Raw genomic sequence first — 20,945 nt, 5'->3', positions numbered from 1 at the left:
AGCCAATTTAGGTCACCCCCGCTGATAATCTTCTTTTAATCTTCTTAAGCGTTGGTTAAATGAAAAACTTCGTCGACGACATCTGAAATCCACGCGCCTTTTGAGATGTTCATTACCTGCTTCTCTTTTATTAAGGCCGATTCCATCATTTGACTCCTGTACCGGCAGTTGCTGCTATAATTACACGTGACAAATTCCAGTTTATTCTATGGTTATGTTCATTTATATGGTTGAAAATAGCCGAGTTCTGTTGTCCATACTTAACTGACCGTTTGTGTTGTATTAATCTCTGGGGAAGTGATTTACCTGTAAATCCGATGTAAGATTGGTCACAGTCCTGGCATGGGATCTCATAGACCCTAGAGTCCTTGGGAGATTATCAGCGGGGGTGACCTAAATTGGCTTACTTGTGGACGGATCTCTGGTATAAATACCACCTTTTCTGTAAACTTTTCTCATTCATATACCTGAAGAGAGAGACAGCAGTCTCTGAATATAGTACATTTCTCTCTACATTTTGGTGTTTTTATGGGCTCCTTGTATTAGATATATATATATATATATATATATATATATATATATATATATATATATATATACGTTTGTACCTATAATGGCTGACCTGTGGACCTCTTGGCATAAGTACCGCTTTTTCTTTTTCTGTAACTTCTCATTCATTACCGACCTGAAGAGAGAGAAAGTTGGTCTCTGAATTATGGTATTTACTTTTCTACATTTTGGCGTTTGTATGGGCTCCTTTTTTTAGGTGGAATTCAGTTTTAGCAGAATATATTTCACAGTCATGTATGTATAGCATATATTTGTTTCTATGTACATCGGTGTCAATAACCGAGATGTTGTGACACCAGTTTTTAACAGACATAATCAATCAAAATATGTATATGCTATAGTCCAGAAGATTTGTTAATTTAGAACAAGAGACTTGTTGCTGCTCGGTCAGACGAAGACCAAATGACTGAAGATGCGATGGGAAGCATATTAGAAATGGCTAACAAAAGAGGTAGTAATAATACGTAACCCAACATTGTCTTACGATCACAAGCCTCCCCTCTGCTGTGAGGTCGAGGGAGCAGCTAGGATGGCAAACAGCCCAGCGACTCATGAAAGCAGTTTTCATTGCAAGGGCACTTTTAGAAGTTGGAGGGAAGTGACAGTTCTAAAGAGGGAAACTTTTGTACGTTTGTAACTTGAATATATTCTCTATTTATCGAACGAGTAGTGGCGTTTTCAACGTGGTGTGGCTGGTGGCTGGATGGCGGGGCCGGGGCGGGGGCGGGGGGCAGAATCACGAGATGCAGGCGAGATAGATCGAGGAGGACGATGCCTGTCCGGAGTTGGGTGGGTGTTTGATACTCTCTGATCAGCCTTTCTGCTTGAGTGTATGAAGGTGTAATTTTATGGAAGTTTTACTGCACGAGGGGTTCATCCAATGTTCAATAGTAAAGTTTGAATGTGGGAGTGACTGTGATGTATTTTACATGGTCAACACCTTAATTATTGGCCAGTTTAATGTTGAAAACACACCCTCACACTGGGTATATGCATCTCATCACGAGAGAGAGAGAGAGAGAGAGAGAGAGAGAGAGAGAGAGAGAGAGAGAGAGAGAGACTTCTTGGTATCTCGTAAACTTGGTGCATACATACCGTGCATCAGATCTCTCTCTCCTCTCTCTCTCTCTCTCTCTCTCTCTCTCTCTCTCTCACACACACACACACACACACACACACACACACACACACACACACACACATATATATATATATATATATATATTATATATATATATATATATATATATATATATATATAATCCCCTTTCTCGTAGATCCCACTATAGCATCAATGCCGAGGAACCTATAGATAGCAAATTCTTTTTCAATAACCAAATCCAACACAAGTTCTTCGTTGAGTTTGCCCTGACCTTGAGTTGTTGTCAAGGGCAAGGACGTATTTATTTTGCAACACTGCGGATGCCTTACACTTGCGCGTTTTTTCCCTTTATTGCAACAGTAAATCACCAGTTATTTTCGTCAGTAACTGAAGTCAATGTCAATAACAGATTATATTTTAGCACATATTGAGATAATTATCAAATCTCACATTCAGGCAAAGAGAATATGAAAAGGATTTGAAGAACTTGTTTTAGCCTTTGTGCATGGTTAGCCTATTGTAGAATTTTTTCTGTGAACTATATACGAAAACCAGAAAAAAAAGTATTAATCGAATTCAGTTACGTGACTACTCAGGAAGTTGCCAGTGTACGATAATGTCATGCTCCCGCTGACCTAAATAAACCATGCTTTGACTAAATATCCATGAAGGGCATTATGGGATAATATAATTTTGATCTAACTCGGAAAATCTGAATGGATTTGAGAATTCGTGGGGAAAACATCTCAAATTATATTCAGACATTGTGTTTCCATATTCTTTGGCCATTTAACGATAATCGGAAATGTCAACTTCTACTTTAGAGCTAAGCCATCGAAACTAATAAGTTTTATATTAAAGATGCCTCTAAACCTGTACAGTAAAAGTATGGGTGACAACTGGCATTAAAAACAGGCATGGACTTCCTTAAAGGTGAGGACAGTGAAGGTCGGTTGGGACTTCAGGGAGCTATAGATTCATAGATATCAAACGTTTCGATAATATTCACTCGAGGAAATAAACGTGTGCCATTTTCTTGCCAATATTTTTTAATAGTAACTTGCAATGCTTTAATAACAAATACTCAGTATTATGGAGCTTAATCGTTGATAATTTTACGCTAAATATATTACTCCAATGTTGCTTTGTTGTGATTGTTACTCCTGTGAATAAATATCATCATTAGAATTTACGTTTGAATAGGTAAATTTCCTCCATAAAAACTTGATGGAAATACGCCATGACATTTTATAATTGCGGGACATTTAAAATGACAAGGAACCACTTTTCACGTGAACATGATATCTATGAAAGAATGTCACCTAAAGCTGCCCTACGTGGAATTCTTGAAGGTCGTAGCGGACGAACTCGCATCGGCCGGGCAGACGACACCGTCGGCATCTCTCAGGCAGCGGAAAGGCACCGGCTCTGTTCAGTCCGAACTTCTCCTCCTTCAGTGCCAGGTCTCTCTCCCGGAAAGTCTTCAGGATGGCCAAGTACAAGATCGTAATGGTACGCCATGGTGAGAGCGAGTGGAACAAGCTCAACAAGTTCTGTGGTTGGCATGATGCAAATCTTTCTGAGCAAGGTAAGTACCTAAATACACTTCGCCATTTATCATGTTTTCTACAGTTTTACTCTTGTATTCTGTTAGTGAACGTCGAGGTTGTAGTAAGTATTTCAACTGCTTGAGTAGACAATTTGTCATTTTATTATTATAAATCATGCACGATGCAAATCTTTCATAGCAAGGCAAATGGGGTTACCTAATAGGTAATTAGTTTCCCTATTTTGTGCATTTTAGTGCTTCATATTAGGTAATTTGTTGTGAACGTCTACTATCTAGTTGCAGTGAATATTCCAATAGCTTAGGTAAACAGTGGGTAACTTTTTATAAATATAAATTGTGCTCCATGGATAATAGGGGGAGAGGCTAGTTTCCAGTTTCCCATTGCAATTGATTCGCCCCAAATACCTTGTTGCTTAGTTACACAGTATAGGAGGTAGGTATTGACCGCTTACCTAACAAATGTGTCACCGGCTGCCGGATGCGAATTACTTTATTTCATACTTTATTTCATATGTTGCTTTTCTAGACTGAATTGGCCATATGCAAGCACTAGCACTTCGTATCTGGCGCGACCTTTGACATGCATAATAGGTAGGGTAAAATCGTAATAGTTTTGCATGTGATTTGATGTCACCAAAACACGCCTACGGTTTAAACCCCCTCCCCCTTAGTATCTACTGATAATGGGGGCCCTCGAGTGGAAAATTTGGTTTAGGTATAGCTAACTGTGTTTGGGAATTGCTGAAATGAGTGCTTTACTTTAACCTAGCCCCAAAGATGCAGCTTCTTAGTGGGGTTTCTCCAAATCAATAGATATCCAATGGGGCGTAGTTGTGGGTTAACCAAGATTTATACAGTGGAATTGAATATCAAATATTTTATGTTTTTAATAAATTTCAAAGTGAACACCATTCTTGTATGATAGTAAAGAACTCACTTCATAACAGTGAGTAGGCTACATTGTTTTTGTGGGGATGAAGAATGAGGCCAGTAACGGCTGCACAAGCAGAAACTACAGTGTACTGCAGAAGAGGTGTGCACACATTGATTTGCTTTGCACTAGGGTAAATGACCGAGCAGTGACACATCAGCCACCGATCCCAGAACGTGGCCACTTCCTGAAAAGACACTTGAATTATGAAATTATTTCATAACTAAGGAGAAAACAGACCGTAGAGGTCTTGGTGTGCTGCCTGGATAGGCCACAGCTGTTGACTGATGCTTATGGCAGCGAATTCAAGTACTTTTTCAGGAAGGTGGCCGCTGTGTCGCCGCATGGTCATTTACTCTGTCTTGCTGGTAGTCCAGAGCAGTCAGGGCACCCCTATTCCCTCAGTGTGGCCAGTTTCTTACTATACGCTTTTAATTAGTCCACAACTTTAAGAAATTATATGACCAACCCTATTGCACTATTCTATATCTGTGGGCTATTCTTAAATATATTGGGAGTATTCTGATTTAACCACATATATAACACAAACAGGTCAACATAATAAGATTGTTGTTGCCATGGAACAAATTATGCAGCACCACAAGTGCAGCTTTGCATTAACATTATGAGCATACTGAATGTTATGATCAATGAAGAACAATCTCTCAAAATGGTGTCTCAATGTATATAAGTAAGGATGATGTTAAAATGTCAACAGACCACATATGAGGTGGTCACTCGAACAACCATCTATCTGCACAAAACAGAAGTTATGCAATGTTTACATTATCATATCGTTAATATTCATGCTCTGACATCATTCTTTTTTTCAAAATGAAGCTAAAAGCATGCTCTTTACAAATGTGTAAATATTATCTGTCTATATCCAAACTGTACCTCAAACAACACCATAACTGCAAAAAACCGAAGTCTGAGAAAAGTACAATAATAGTTTGTCAACATTGAAATGACAATATATTGTGCATTTATCATTATAGTTACTGAACCAAACAAAAACTTCTTTCAGTTTTCTACTGAAGATTGAAAAAGAAACCCACAAAATCACTTTGTGACTTGTTTACTAATAAGTATTTACATTTTGTTTTACTCCACACTCGAGTACTTTCAGGCCCTGTCTGTGGCCCATTTTCAAGAGATGTTTGGGATGTTAGCCCGGGTCAAGGCCCAGCAGTCTTCTAGAACTTCTTCTCGTTGAGCTGTCATTTATGTGATAGCTGTTCTGGTTTTCTTGAGAGTTGCCAATCCCCTCTTGTCGCTTTGATATCCCGAGCTGATGGTCAATGGGATTAACCCTTGTGGTAAGGGTGTGGTCACCAAAAGTCTGTTGGGCAGGAAACCTAGTCTCCAGGTCAGCAGGGTCAATCTTAGCTTCTTTTAATATCAAAGCTCGGCTTATGGGATTTTCTGAGGTAAAACTTGTGTTTCCTTCAATTACGTTAATCTCTCTGATATGTACACCTTCTATTACCCTCCTGTGACTAATTTTGTTGCTTTTGTATATAGGTAAGCCTACTGTTTTTGAAATCCATCCTATGGTCATTTTCCCAACAATGCCTAGCTATAGCACTCCCCTGAGAGTTGAGTTGTACTGCCCTTCTATGTTCTTGGACTCTAGTCCTTATTCCCCTACCTGATTCCCCCACATATCTGTCTCCACAATTGTTGCAATTGATTATGTATACCCCTGCTACATCATCTGTATTACTGTCTTCTCCGTAAATACTTAGAAGTAAACAAGTTACAACGTGATTTTTTGGGTTTCTTTTTCATTATAGTTACTCTCGCTCTCCCTAGATTGTGAACGGGAAATTTTGTTCATGCCACTTACCTGACAGTATATATATAGCTGTATTTTCTGACGTCCGACAGAAATTTCAAAACTCGCGGCACACGCAGTGGGCGGCCAGGTGGTAGTACCCATTCCCGCCGCTGGAGGCGGATATCAGGAACCATTCCCATTTTCTATTCATATTTTTTCTGTCGCCGGTCGGTAAACATCTGTTTACAGACCTCTGCTCAGGATTTTTTGGAAATTGACTCGCTTTTAAGTATCTGATTGATTTTTTTGGTATTGAATTGGATTGTTGAATTGGCATGTGCGATAGTGGACCAGTTTTTTGATTTTGGATTGACTTTTCTCTATAAGATATGTCTGGATCAAGTGTTGTGAGTTTCAGAGTGTGTGTGAGGGCTGATTGTAAGGTGAGGCTACCGAAGCATCGGTAGACCCCACACAGTATGTATGAGTTGTAGGGGCTTAAATTGTTTGATTGATCATCGGTGTAATGAATGTGAGAAATTGACTGATGATGAATGGAGGAGTATATGAGTCCTATCGCCTTAAATTGGAGCGCGATAGGATCAGGAGGTCTTCCTCAAGGAGTGGTTCTTCCAAAGGTAAGACTAACATCTCTCCTGCACTAACACCTGTAGTGTTTACAACTAAACCTGTGTTTGCCTTCGGGCTCTGATTCTGTGTCGGGAGAAGCGAATGCTCTCTCTATGATTTTGGAGTCTCTTCACACTCTGGAGACAAAGTGAAAGCCTTAGAAACTGGCTCGGTGCAAGTGTGTGATCGTGCCCCCATGTTGTGGAGGGGGCGTCAGATCGGCCCCATAATGCCTCTAGGCCTAGACCTCTATCAGACTCCCAAGACCCAGGGAGGAGGTATGTCGAAAGCCGCAAGAGGGTTACGGGGGCTTCCCACCGATCTGGCGTCCCTTCGGCAGACCATGTAGCAAAGTCCCAGGGTGCCAAGGACCGTGCACGAGCACGCGTCCTGAAAGAGTGCTTCTCGTCCTCCGAAGCGTCCTCCCCGCGCAAGGGGTGGAGCGCTCGGAGAGACACTCGTCCGTTAAAGAGGACGTTTCTTGCGGAGGACGCTTCACGTCCTCTTTCGCCGCTTTCGTCGGAAGACGCTTATGATGTCTTTCCGCCTCAGAGAGAGTAGGATTTCCTCCGATGAGGACGCTAGGTTGCGGTGCACAGGCGCGTACACCTGAGAAAAAACAGGTAGCTGTACCTGTGAGAAGGAAGGAGGCGTCCCCGTCGCCCCTCGTCCGTCTTTCACAGGATCAGTCCTGCTTCCTCTGCTCATTACTTCCCAGACGAAGAACATTCTTTTGTCCCTTCAGGACCAGCTATCCTCGCTTATGGCTCAGAGGACTCGCCCAGCAGCAGTCGAGCCTAAGCGAAGGAAGGACCTTAGACTGCCTGTCAAGAGGACTAAGCAGTCTCCTTCGCCTTCTCCGACTTCGTCTCGTTCGCCGATCGCTTCTCCTTCGGCGATTCGCCGATCTCGTTCGTCCGCTAGAAGGACGTTACGTCAGGACGCTTTTGAGGAGGACGCTCTGTACGAGGACGTTCGGCAGGACGTTGGGCAAGACGCTCGTCAGGAACGCTTGTCAAGACGCTCGTCAGGACGCTTGGCAAGACGCTAAGCAGGGACGTTCGTCAGGACGCTAGGCAAGACGTTCGTCAGGACGCTCGCCAGGTCGCTAGACAGGACGCTCGGCAGGACGCTCACCAGGACGCTAGACAGGACGCTTGGCAGGAAGCTCGCCAGGACGTTCAGACCTCCTTTCAAAGATGTTTGGGGGATTCTGATCAAGAAGTCTTTCCCTTCCCCCCCAGACGCTAGTTTACGTGCACAGGCACGTATACCAGCGAAGAAAGGTAAGGACGCTTCTCGAGCAGGTGAGACTGCTGCGGAAGGCGCTGAGGACGCTCGTCCTCATCAGGACGCTCTACCGTCAACGAGCAGTAAGCGTCATAAAGAAGACAGCCGTATTAAGGCTGCATCTATCAAGGATAGGGGTCCTTTGATAAAGCCAAGACCCGCCATTAGGACGCCTTCTCCTGACAGACGGTCTCCTCTTCCGTTTAGAGAAGAAGGAGAGCTAAGTAATTCTGCCGAATCGGCTGAAGAGAAACCTGCTACAGCCCTTCTATCTCGGACTATAAGGTCCTCGTACAACTCTTGCGGTCTTTGTTTGAAGATAAATTTCAGCCCGCAGCTCCCAAGTCTCCTCCTTCGCAGTTTTCCTCCTCATCTAAAACTGGGAAAATCCCGGAGTTTGTAGAGATGAAAACTTCTCTATCACAAAACGTGCTTTCAAAAAGCTCCAGGACTGGATGATACGAAGGAGAGCAAGTAAGGTAAGACGACCTTCGCATTACCTCCTACTAGACTTAGTGGAAAAGGGGGCATTTGGTATAGACCAAAGATGAAGTGGGAATTCGTATCCCTCTTCTGCTCAGGGAGATTTCTCCAGCCTTGTGGATTTGCAGAGGAGGTCGCTTTTACCCTCTGCCAAGGTAACTTGGACCGCGTCGGAGACTGACCATCATTTGAAGGGTGCTGCTCAGGACGCTGGAAGTCTTCAACTTCCTTGACTGGTGTTTGGGAGTTCTGGATATGCAAGCGAGAAGCCCAGAATCTCTTAGTCTGGGGGAGCTGTCCAACGTGTTAGCATGTATGGACAAAGCCGTCAGGGATGGTTCGGAGGAGCTCGTATCTCACTTTTGGAACAGCTTTACTAAAAAAGAGAGCTTTGCTGTGCAATTTCACAGCTCGTTCGGTGACGCCAGCTCAGAAAGCGGATTTGTTGTTTTCGCCTCTTTCGAACCATCTCTTTCCCCCAGACTTTGATTAAGGACCTGACGAACAGCTTACAAGAGAAGGCTACTCAGGACCTTTTGGCCCAGTCCTACTAGACGGTCAGCCGTACCTTCAACCTCTTCGGCTGCAGTTCGTCCGCCGAAGAAAGTTAAGCCTTTCGTGGGGCTCCCCCCTCGAGAGCAGCTCCTCGAGGGAGAGGGTTTTCACGAGGAAGAGCTTCCTTTAAGCCAAAGCCTTCCAAGTGAAAAGCATGTCCTTCAGACACCAGTCGGAGCCAGACTGAAGTATTTTGCGGGAGCGTGTGAGAGAGAGACACGGACTCTTGGTCCCTCAAGATCGTGGAGCAGGGGTACAAGATCCCCTTTTTGGAACTTCCTCATCTTTCTACGACTCCCAGAGACCTTTCTCCCATCCTATCAAGGAGAAAAGAAGAAAGTCTTGTTCGATCTTCTTCACAGATGCATCGACAAAAGAGCGGTGGAACAAGTTCGCGGACCTGCAGTCTCCAGGTTTTTACAACAGAATCTTCCTGGTACCAAAGCAGTCGTCAGGTTGGCGTCCAGTTCTAGCTGTGAGCAGGCTCAATCTTTCGTTTGTGGAAAAGATCAAATTCACGATGGAGACGCCTCATTCTGTTCTGGGAGCTTTTGAGACCGGGCGACTGGATGGTATCCTTAGACTTGCAGGACGCGTACTTCCACATCCCGATCCACCCTCTTTCAAGAAAGTATCTAAGATTTGTCTTGAACAACAAAGTATGGCAGTTCAGAGCTATGTGCTTCGGACTGACCACGGCTCCGATGGTGTTCACAGTGGTGATGAAGAATGTAGCGAGGTGGCTACACTCTTCGGGAATAAGAGTTTCCCTATACCTCGAACGACTGGCTGATCAGAGCGTCGTCGAGAGAGAAGTGTCTGAAGGACTTGCAGTTCACTTTAGCCTTAGCGCAGTCCCTGGGACTTCTGGTCAACCTCGAAAAGTCGCATCTGACCCCAACACAGTCCATCGTGTATCTGGGGATTCAGATGGATTCAGTGGCTTTTCGAGCGTTTCCGTCCCAGGAACGTCAGCGGCTAGGCTTAGAAAAGATCTCAGCCTTTCTAAGGAAAGAGACTTGCTCGGCGAGGGAATGGATGAGTCTGCTGGGGACCATTTCCTCGCTGGAAAGGTTTGTTTCCTGGGAAGACTGCACATCAGGCCTCCTCCAATTCTTCTTGGCAGACGAGTGGAAGGCCAAAGACGATCTCAATGCAGTATTGAGAATATCGATTCCTATCAAGAACCATCTAAGATGTGGTGGACCCTCAGAAGCTTCAAAGAGGGCGTGTCCCTAAGTCTTTTGAGCCCCGACCTAGTGTTGTTTTCTGACGCTTCCATCACAGGATGGGGAGCAACACTAGGGGGGAAGGAAGTGTCAGGCTCCTGGAGAGGGGAACAGGTAGCCTGGCATATAAATGTCAAAGAACTGGCAGCAGTCTTTCTGTCCTGCAGTTCTTCGAGAAGAGTTGGAAAACAAGATTGTTCAGATAAACTCGGACAATACCACAGCACTCGCTTATTTAAAAAACCAGGGAGGAACACACTCCAGAGCGTTGTACTCCCTAGCGAGAGAGATTCTGCTGTGGGCAAAAAGAAAGAAGGTGACTATCCTGACGAGATTCATTGCAGGAGTGCAAAACGTCAGGGCAGACCTCCTCAGTCGTCGAGACCAAGTCCTTCCGACGGAATGGACCTTGCACGAGGACGTTTGTCGAGACCTGTGGACGCTGTGGGGACGTCCACTGGTCGACTTATTCGCAACGTCAAGGAACAAGAGACTTCCTCTTTACTGCTCCCCGGTCCTGGATCCAGAAGCAATCGCGGTAGACGCTTTGCTTTGGAATTGGACGGGCCTAGACCTATATGCCTTCCCGCCATTCAAGATTCTGGGGGAAGTCATGAGGAAGTTTGCGGCCTCGGAAGGGACAAGGTTAAAAACCCTGATCGCTCCGATGTGGCCACGCGAGGAATGGTTCACAGAGGTCATGTCTTTCCTTGTAGACTTTCCAAGGACATTGCCCTGGAGGAAAGATCTACTCAAACAGCCTCACTTCGAAAGGTTTTTCACCAAAACCAAAACCTCTCCGCTCTGAGTCTGACTGCGTTTCAGACTATCGAAAAAGTTGGCCAGAGCGAGAGGTTTTTCGAAAGCAGCTGCGAGAGCAATCGCACAGGCGAGACGTGCTTCCACAAGAGCTGTTTACCAGTCGAAGTGGGCTTCCTTCATGGGCATGGTGTAAAAAGGAGGGAGTTTCCTCTCCTCGACCTCTGTGAACCAGATAGCCTGATTCTGCTATTTCTCAGAAATGTGCAGAATTAGCGGTGGGTCCCTACCATCAAGGGATACAAAAGCATGTTGTCAGGGGTTTTTAGGAACAAGAGGCCTAGACCTGTCTGACAACAAGGATCTTCATGACCTTTTGAAGTCTTTCGAGACCTCGAGGTTCCTCAAATGAGACCTCCATCATGGATCTGGATGTAGTCCTGAAATTCCTTATGTCAAACACTTTCGAACCGCTTCAGACAGCGTCTCTTCGAAACCTGACAAGGAAGGCTCTTTTCCTAACTTCTCTTGCGACGGCTAAGAGAGTTAGTGAAATTCAAGCGTTTAGCAAGTTAATGGGCTTCAAAGGGGACAATGCTGTCTGCTCGTTGAACCCATCTTTCTTGGCGAAGAATGAAAATCCTTCGAACCCTTGGCCGAAGACTTTCGAGATCAAGGGTATGTCAAGTCTGGTGGGCCAAGAACCAGAGAGAGTCCTTTGCCCGGTAAGGGCTCTCAAGTTCTACGTGCATAGAACTAAAGAGGTAAGGGGTCCCTCAGGTAACCTCTGGTGCTCTGTGAAGAGGCCAGAGTTACCTTTATCGAAGAATGCTGTGGCTTTCTTTCTAAGGGACACCATTCGGAGGGCTCATTCATCTTTCCAGAAGACTGATTTGAGCCTCTTCCGAGTAAAAGCGCACGAAGTACGAGCCGTCGCTACCTCTCTTGCCTTCCAAAAGAACATGTCAATCAAGGACATCCTTGATTGCACCTTTTGGAGGAGCAACTCCGTCTTCGCCTCACATTACCTAAGGGATGTGAGAACGATCTATGACGATTGTAATGCACTGGGGCCCATACGTTTCTGCGGACACAGTATTGGGGTCCGGAAGTAGCTCTTTCCCTATTCCTTAGTTAAGTTTAAGTTAGGTTGTTGTGTTTTTAGGTTGTGTGAGTCTTATGTGAAGATCTCCATCATTTAGTTAGTGTTAAGGGGGTTTTGTGTATAGTTGGTCAGGTGGTGGTCAGTTGCTTCGTTGCCCTCATTTGTATGGCCTCGATGATCTTGTCACGCTGAGGTCTCGCACCCGTTGACAGATCATCCAGAGCGCACCAGCACTACAGGTCTCCACCTGGCTGGCAAACTCTGTGATTAAGCAAAAGCAGCCTTACGTGACAGTAATCACATAGTCTACTTTGCAATCAGGTAAGGAACCAAGATGTATATCATCTACTTAATTTAAGTTTCCCAAAAAATCCTATTCTGTCTCTTCCCACCATCCGAAGGTGGGATTCAGCTATATATATATCTGTCAGGTAAGTGGCATGAACAAAATGTTATTGTTATTATACAATTAAGTTTGTTCATACTTACCTGGCAGATATATATAATTAAAGTGCCCACCCTCCTCCCCTCAGGAGACAGAGGCATTAATAAAAAATATGAATAGAAAATGGGAATGGTTCCTGATATCCGCCTCCAGCGGCGGGAATGGGTACTACCACCTGGCCGCCCACTGCGTGTGCCGCGAGTTTTGAAATTTCTGTCGGACGTCAGAAAATACAGCTATATATATATCTGCCAGGTAAGTATGAACAAACTTAATTGTATAATAACAATAACATTTTTTTTTTTTTTTTTTTTTTTACAATTTATAAACACTAGTAGTATATAAAAGAAGAGTTCCTGAATTCGAAAGTATGGATAACTCAAAATCCGGAAATTTGCAGATAGACGGTTGTTTGAGTGACGGCCTCATATATTATTTTTCAAGTTCATAGATTTCCTCTGCTGGAAAACTTAATAAAATGCAGTTTCTTAAGTAATAAACTTAATAAAATGCAGTATCTTGAGTAATGATACTATATAACACCTTTTACCAGCAGAAGGTCTCAGAATGTAGCTTATGGCTGGTATAGTGTTCCAAAGCTAAAAGGTTCAGCTACTCTTGACCAAAATTGTGCAGCCAAGGGTAGCCATATCTACTTGATGACAAATTTTACGGTTGGGAGGTGAGAGAATAGAGAACCACAATAACAGCAATGGTGAATTGCACTGTAAGTAACCTACAATGGGAGCAGTTCGAAAAATATATAGCATAGGCTTAGACTAGTATATGTCTGCCGTCTTTAGAGATAAACTATGAAAATGTAGAGGAGGTCTGTCCTAACCTAACCTAACCTAAGGGTTAGGATTCTGCTTTGACCAGGAGGATGTATTTGCACTCATTCCCCACCCAAATAGTGAGATTTTGGCAGTGGAAGGGATAATCTAATGTAAAACATTGCTTGAATTCATTGTATTATTCTCAAATTTGATAGGTTTTAGTTCAAGTTCCCCCACATTTTAACCTTGTCCCAAGGTCATTCACTCTAAGTCAAGGTAACAGACAGTCTTAAATTAAGCTGGCAGTACGCCAGCATGGTCCCCCCTCCCGGGTAGCCTATTGAAAGGGTTGAGACATTCTTGTAGTTTCTTCCCAGGAAGTTTGTTGCTTTTGTCTTTGGTTTAAGGTTATTTGATTAAATTTAGGGCCACACATTTTGACCTTGTTCCAAGGTTATTCAGTCAAATTCAAGGTCACATTTTTCTTTCAGACTTGGTATATTGTATCGGTTTCAAGTAGGACTAATTTTTTCCTTACAAACTTACTTTGGAAAAATAGTATGCTTAGACTATGTAAATGTCTTAGATTTGCTCTTTCACTGTACCATGACAGTACTGTAGATAGGAAAGCATTAGTAACATAGTCTAAACAGACCGCTGAGGAAAACTTAAAACTTCCAGGTCTTGGCAGGGAGAAATATTATGTAATTCAGTCAAGGTTTATGTTGCCTACAAAAGTATTACAAAAGAGTCCAGTACACACTTGAAAATGGCAGGATACGCTATAAGTGAAATATGTTGGCTCAATTATAGCAGAAGAAAAGGAGGAAAGTGGCTTTGACACAGATTTTAAAACCCACAACCCCATGAATGTTAGTTCGAAAATTCTGCCCTATTTGTTAGCAGCCATGGATGTTTGCAGTATGCTACAGGGTGTTAGGCCAGGCCCTAACACCATCCATATGTTGTAACTACAACCAGGCAGCTGAGGGGAGAGCTGGATAGTAGCATAGTTAAGGTTGGAAGAGGCTAAAGGATATGGGAAGTGGCTAGATGGAATAACTGAACTGGGAAAGATAAGAAAAATGCCGCTAGATGTTTAAAAAAAAACCTGTCACTTTCGCCTACTAATCATATAAGTAGGCACATTGTTGGCAAGCACTTGCTTAAGTTGTGAGCTGATATTGCCAATGCCATATTTCTGTGGCAATAATAACTAGCTTTCTTGGTTGTTAAAAAAAGTGCCATCCTATGTAAATGTATACATGGGACAAAACTTAACTGTGAGTATTAAGGTGGATTTTGAATGAATTGTAAGTGCTTAATGAAGTGCGTTGATTTAATGAAAATTGTGAAAAGAAAAAAATTATTTTTATTTCATTATTCCAGTCCAGAAGAATGAAAAGTTATGAAACAGAAAAGCCATGCATGTATTACTTAACTGTCATCAGTGAACAAGTGGTCCATTATGCATTACAGAAACCTGGGCAGTATCAAGAATTCTCAGTAAATCAGAATCCTTTGATCCATCATTTGACAGCTCTATGGGCTGCCTTGAGTGTTGTAAATACTACCAGAATTCAAATGTACAAACATAATGCAAGTTAGCCACCTTTGATAGAGGCATTTTCTGCCATTGTTTTGCATCTTGTTGCCTGAGTTTACTGCACAAGTATTAGTGGTAAAATTGAAGTAAGCTTTTGGTTGAAAAGAATAAATTACTGAATTAATTCCAGCAGATAATGTAATGTGAGTCAGTACAGTATGAGCAGTACTAGTAGTTACACTTAATAATGCATTCTCAGAGCATATTTCAATGATTGCGGTAAAACAGTATTAGGTTTTATCAATAGGCTCCACCTGTAACAAGTATTAAGAAGTGGTGGTGTTCAAGATTTGTTGCACTAATTACAGAAAAATGGCAAAATTAAAGTGTCTGTTACATAGCATCAGCACTAGTCCCTTCTAAAATTTTCTTCATACTTAATGGTTAGGCTAATTAGTTTATTACCATATAACTCGACTCATAGCAAGCATGTACCATTTTGTAAAAATAGGTGATGTAGCAACATCCACGTTATTTCTTCTAGTTACAGTTGTGTTAGACATAACAAACATCCATAGTATATACAGCACGGTGTGAGAGTTGTAGTTCATAATGGTATATTTAATGTCTCGTGGGAATTGTACACCTTGAGCTGTTTTTTATCCTTAATTTTCTTATCATTAACTATGATGTTGGCTGGGAAAAAAAGACTTTGTACCCCCTATGCTATTATCTATAATTGGGTACAGAGAAATGTAGGCTTACTATCTCACATTCCTGTTGCTGAATAACCATACTGGTTCCGTGCAACGTAAAAACACCATACAAACAAACAAACAAACTATCTTACATTGCACTTGCAAGTGTGTTCAGCCCTCAAACTGAAAGACCAGTGTTTCAGTTTCTGAATTGGACAAGAAGGGATGATTTTGGTGTTAGCAATTATATTTAATCAACTTTATTGCTGTCAGTCTGCTTACCATATATATAAATTGTTAGCCCTGTGAAATTAACCCCATTCCTGCAGCAATGATTTCAACCAATTTTTTCATTTTATGGAATTTAAGAGCTTTGGATTTTTTTTTTTTTTTTTTTTTTTTTTTTTTTTTTTTTTTTTTTTTTTTTTTTTTTTTTTTTTTTTTTTTGAGGAGAAAACACAATGAGCTATCAATAAAAAAGGATAATAAGGTAAAATGTGCAGAATGTTTATCATTGCTGGTTACTTTATCATTCAAGACAAGTATGACCCCTGCAGGTGGGTAGTGCCATCCCAGCCCTTAGCTGTAACCTCAGTCATTCCTTTTACTGTACCTCCATTCATATTATCTTTCTTTCATCTTGCAATCCACCCCCTCATAACAGTTTCATAGGGCAATGCTTGGTTTCCCTCATGTTACACCTTTCAAACTTTCCTACTCAAAAATTCCATTTCAGCACTGAATGATCTCATAGGTTCCAGTGCTTGGCCTAAACTCTATATTCCATCCCAAGACAAATATATATTATAAATATATAAATTACTACACATATATACATCATCATTATGCAGTGGGCTTGTGATTACTGAAGTTAAACTGTTGTTTCTTAGTATTGCAACTTTTACTCAAAAAACACTGGCTACAACTTCAAAACCAGCTACAATCAGAGAGAGACCTGACTGTACTTGCTTATTACTACCTTATGTAGCCTGTAAAACAAAGCCTCAAGGTGCAGATAAATTCTTCACTGTTGGCCAGGTTACATTCATACTGTAAGACTGCTGTTTGCTTTTATAAAACAAACTGCATATACAGTATAATTGTATAGCCCTGAGTTGTCACTATGCGTAGAAGTTGTACATAGATACATACAACTAAAAACAGCTGTGTTGGTTATAGTGAAAATCACTGAAGATGGCAGGCTGGTAACACTGCTTAGATTGTGATATTGCTGCCAGATATTTGATGAAATATCTTTTGTCTGACAAAAGTGGTCTTGAAAGTAATCCTACAAATTGATTAAAAATTTGTAATTTTTCAGTCAAAAATTGAAAATCTGAAAAAATTAATACTCTTATACTTGTGAAAATCCATTAAGGGGTCATTGTTTGAGCTGCTCATAATCTGAAGTGCTTGATTAAAACACAACGTTAATTGGTGGTGTGCATATGTAATTTATGAGTAAAATACCCGTATTTTAAGCTCTTGTATTGGTGTGAAGTTGACCGTGAATATGGGAGAGATCCCACTGTTGTAACACATGCTATCACTGATAGTTAAAAGCCTTACTATTATTAATGTTTTTGGTTGAAAAATTATCACTCATACAAGCTGGGGTCTACAGAGATTTAGTGGCCTTGTTTTAAATATACTAAATGAAAGCAGTTGTAGTTTTCAGGTTGGGTTAAATGTAGGATACAGTTTACCATACCTGGGGTTACTGTTGGTATTGCGCTATTGCAGTTGCTCAGTGCTGGTTATACTTGCTTTGGTACTTCTGTGCTGTGTATCACTTTAAAGCAAGACTAGCGAGTTAGAAATATTGGAGGGTATTTGTAACTGCTCACCCCAGTCAGCTTTGCTGTTTAAAAATTTTTAATTCTTCATATACGGAACAAACCTTCGGTCTTAACATTAGGATAATACTAGCGCCAAGCTGGAAACTGGTAGAATTAAATTAAATTTGTGAGATCCAGGGACTATTGGCATATCTATACCAGGTCAAGGGGCATGTATTACCCAGAATGCCCTCAGCGTCCTGAGACCCGCCAGTTACTTTCCTACCGCCTTTAAGATAGGACGTGATTACTTTCTATCTGTTTTAAAGCCGGTTTTAGTTTGCCCGATTTTATTCATTTCACTTTTTAAATTTTCTTTTAAATTTTTTTTTGCTGGTTGTCTTTGAGTGATGAATTGAATATTTTTACTATTAATAAAAACAGGATAATATTTATGTTAGAAGGTGTCAAGCATCTTTTTTAGATGCATTTTTTTGGTTTTGTTAAAGCATTGACAGGATGTACTACTTTTCTTTGCAATTTGATCATAGTATTTTCTTTTGCTTATTGTTTTAAGGTGTAAGCGAAGCTCATGCAGCAGGCAAGGCACTGAAGGAGGCGAACTTCCAGTTTGATGTTGCTCACACTTCTGTTTTGACTCGTGCCCAGAAGACCTTGGCAGCCATTTTGGAAGAGATTGGCCAAACAAACATCCCTATTGAGAAGACCTGGAGGCTTAATGAACGTCACTATGGTGGTTTGACTGGACTTAACAAAGCTGAAACTGCCAAGAAACATGGAGAGGAGCAGGTATAATGCAGATTTTGTACAATATCCCCATATTTTAAATATAGTAATAATGAAAATTAATGTTTTCAGAAATAGTAATAATGAAAATTAATGTTTTCAGAAAGACTAAAATAAATGTTGGTTATTCTTTGCTGCTGTTATAATCTCAGGTCCAGATCTGGCGTCGAAGCTTTGACATTCCTCCTCCCCCTATTGAAGAATCCAATCCTCACTATAAGGAGATCTTGGAAGATCCACGATATGCAGATGGACCAAGCAAATCAGAATTCCCTATGTTTGAGTCCCTCAAGCTGTAAGTAGCAACTTTTGACAGGAAACTGTTGTCTTTAATGATTACCAAAGCTTTTCCATAGCATTGAAACTTTCCCATGAGCATGATGCAAATCAGTAACAAGTTGGATCTTGTAGTCAGGCTGTTGGTCTTCAATTCACTGGTCTGATTTTCTGCAATTTACATATTTGAAAATCCAGTACCGGTTTATTGTCTCGGTAAGCTAATGAAAGTATTTAGTTCTCTTAGACATGTGATAATTTCCTTAGTAAGATTATGGAATCCAGGCTTGTTCCTTAAGAATCATGTTACAAAACATTGTTATTAATATTAATTCTTTACTTAAAACTACAGCTGAATATAGGATTATTGGTATGAATATTATAAACTACAGCTGGATGTGGTAGGGTTATCGGTAAAATACTTAATTTTTTATCGGTTTTCATTTTTTACTTGCAGGACAATTGCAAGGACATTACCATATTGGAATGACACTATTATTCCTCAGATGAAGGCAGGCAAGAAAATTCTCATTGCTGCTCATGGTAATTCCTTGAGAGGAATTGTTAAACATCTTGATGGTAAGTAACTGTAAAGTCTGTTTTAAAGCCATTTGCCTTCAGTTGCTTATAATATGGTAGTTATTGCAATAGATTAAGTTTATTAGTTGCAGATATATGTGAAAAGGGTATAGTATTACTTTTCCCTGAAGGATAGTAGGGCCGTCAGTGCACCTTGTGCATTACTTAAAGATCTTTGCAGTGTCCCTTTGGCCTCTAGCTACAATCCATTTCATTCCTTTTACTATAGCTCCATTTGTAATCTCTCTTCTTACTTTGCACCCTCTCCTAACAATTGATTCATAGGCAATTGTGAGGTTTTTCCTCCTGTTGTACCTCTTAATACACAAAATCTTGAAAAATAAAGTCTTTGGAAGTTGACATTATAAAGACCAATAACATTAATTACTGATGCATTTACAAAGACCTTCACTATCAATTTCAGCACTATTCCATAGTATTTGTTTTATATAGATTGCAATGCTGTTTTGTAATTTAAGCCCCCATTACTATTGAGTTAACTTCTTAAGTGCTTTTGCATAGACCTTTTCCTTTAACACAGTTAGATGTTACAAGAGTTCTCTGCACTCTTCTGTCTTTGTTAGTTTCTGCCAGAACACCCATTAGGCGTGACTTTCTTGGTCCACCTTTTCACGATGTCCCTTGCTGCTTTTGTAGCCACTGTTATTCAGACCAACTTTTTCCTGTCACTTGTGCAACCATCCTCCTTAGTTTTTGCTTTCCATTCTCTGGTTGCCACATCTTTCCCCCAAGTTTCTATTTTTGTAATAGAAGCTTCCAACCATACTCCCACCTTAACATTCTGCAGTCATACATTATCAAAATCTCATTTTCTGTGTCAGTGCCCATGTTTCTGCTGGGTAGTCCAGGCTTTGCTCTCACTACCATTAGGGAATTTTTATGTACCAGTAGTCTAGCTTTCCTTTTGCTTTATTACTGCTTCCATTGATTTTCAGTCCTCTGCTCTTCATTCCTGTCTTGCCTCATAAAAATTTCCATCACCTGTACCCGATTCTGCAGCACCACCTACAGTGACACTCGATTTTTGTAATTCTTGGTTAGAATTTGAAAAGTACCGCCATTATTGGTATTTTTAATGTCAGCTTCCAAAGATTGTTTTATATTTCTCTGGATTTTGGTGTTTTATGTCATTGTTTATGGATGTAAATGAACATGTGGCTGCTACTGGTATTATATTACAAATTATTTATTAACTATAAGTTTATTTGTTTTTAAGATTTTATTGATATAAATGAACATCATGACCACTACTGGTATTAAATATGATTTATTAGCTGTAAGTTAATTTGTGTGTAAGATTTTATGGGTATAAGGTTTTTGCCATTTGGACAGGGTTTTGCAGCACATTGCAGTTTAGTTGTTTTTAGTTTGACAGGAAAATAAAAGGTCTCACTAATTTTTTTTGTCTTTAACAGAGATGTCTGATGAAGCAATTATGGGCTTGAATCTTCCCACTGGAATTCCATTTGTATATGAACTTGATGAAAACTTCAAGCCCGTTGTATCAATGAAGTTCCTTGGTGATGAGGAAACCGTAAAGAAAGCCATGGAAGCTGTTGCAGCCCAGGGAAAGGCTAAGTAATTGTGTTAAAACACATTGCTGGTACACAGTTTTATGTTAATGGAAAAGTTAAGTGTTATAATTTTTATACAGAGGAGTTTTAGCTGCAGTTTATTTTCCAGTTACAGTTATTGATGTCAAATTGAATGAGAAATTGTCCTTATCTTTATTTTAGCTAGTCATATGTCATAAGACTCCATTCAAGAGAAAATGTCATAATTTATTAATATATATACAAGAGAAGTACTGCAGTCTTCATATTCCAAAAATCATAATGTCGTATCTTAATGAGAAAGGGTTAAAGCATGTAGGGCAAGCATGAAGCATTGTTTTACACAAATATATATTTTTGTTGAGCACTTAAAAGTACACTGATTTTAACAGCAAATATCTTGCTACGACTACTGAAAATATAGATTACTCAACAAAAAGTATAAGACAAGATTTGCCAAGG

At 40.8% G+C, this 20,945-nt stretch overlaps 1 protein-coding gene across 1 annotated transcript; it reads left to right on the top strand.

Moving 5' to 3' along the window:
- The first annotated feature begins 3,037 nt into the window (after nt 1-3,037).
- LOC135197782 (phosphoglycerate mutase 2-like) lies at nt 3,038-20,734 on the top strand. Its single transcript, XM_064224889.1, has 5 exons — nt 3,038-3,260; nt 17,825-18,057; nt 18,207-18,349; nt 18,788-18,909; nt 20,346-20,734. The coding sequence occupies exons 1-5, from the start codon at nt 3,161-3,163 to the stop codon at nt 20,510-20,512; spliced, it is 765 nt and encodes a 254-aa protein (XP_064080959.1). The 5' UTR covers nt 3,038-3,160; the 3' UTR covers nt 20,513-20,734.
- The last annotated feature ends 211 nt before the right edge of the window (nt 20,735-20,945 follow it).

The sequence above is a fragment of the Macrobrachium nipponense genome, chromosome 21 (assembly GCF_015104395.2).
Source record: "Macrobrachium nipponense isolate FS-2020 chromosome 21, ASM1510439v2, whole genome shotgun sequence".
Taxonomy (NCBI): Eukaryota; Metazoa; Arthropoda; class Malacostraca; order Decapoda; family Palaemonidae; genus Macrobrachium; species Macrobrachium nipponense.
Note: the sequence above shows the minus strand (reverse complement) of the source record. Positions and strands in the feature narration are given on the sequence as shown.

What these genes read in the sequence shown, in the direction of transcription:
- LOC135197782 (XM_064224889.1), top strand. Translation starts at nt 3,161, where the DNA reads ATGGCCAAGTACAAGATCGTAATGGTACGCCATGGTGAGAGCGAGTGG. An exon ending in AGAAACATGGAGAGGAGCAG is followed by an intron (nt 18,058 to 18,206) that starts GTATAATGCAGA and finishes TTATAATCTCAG; the next exon opens with GTCCAGATCTGGCGTCGAAG. An exon ending in ATGTTTGAGTCCCTCAAGCT is followed by an intron (nt 18,350 to 18,787) that starts GTAAGTAGCAAC and finishes TTTTACTTGCAG; the next exon opens with GACAATTGCAAGGACATTAC.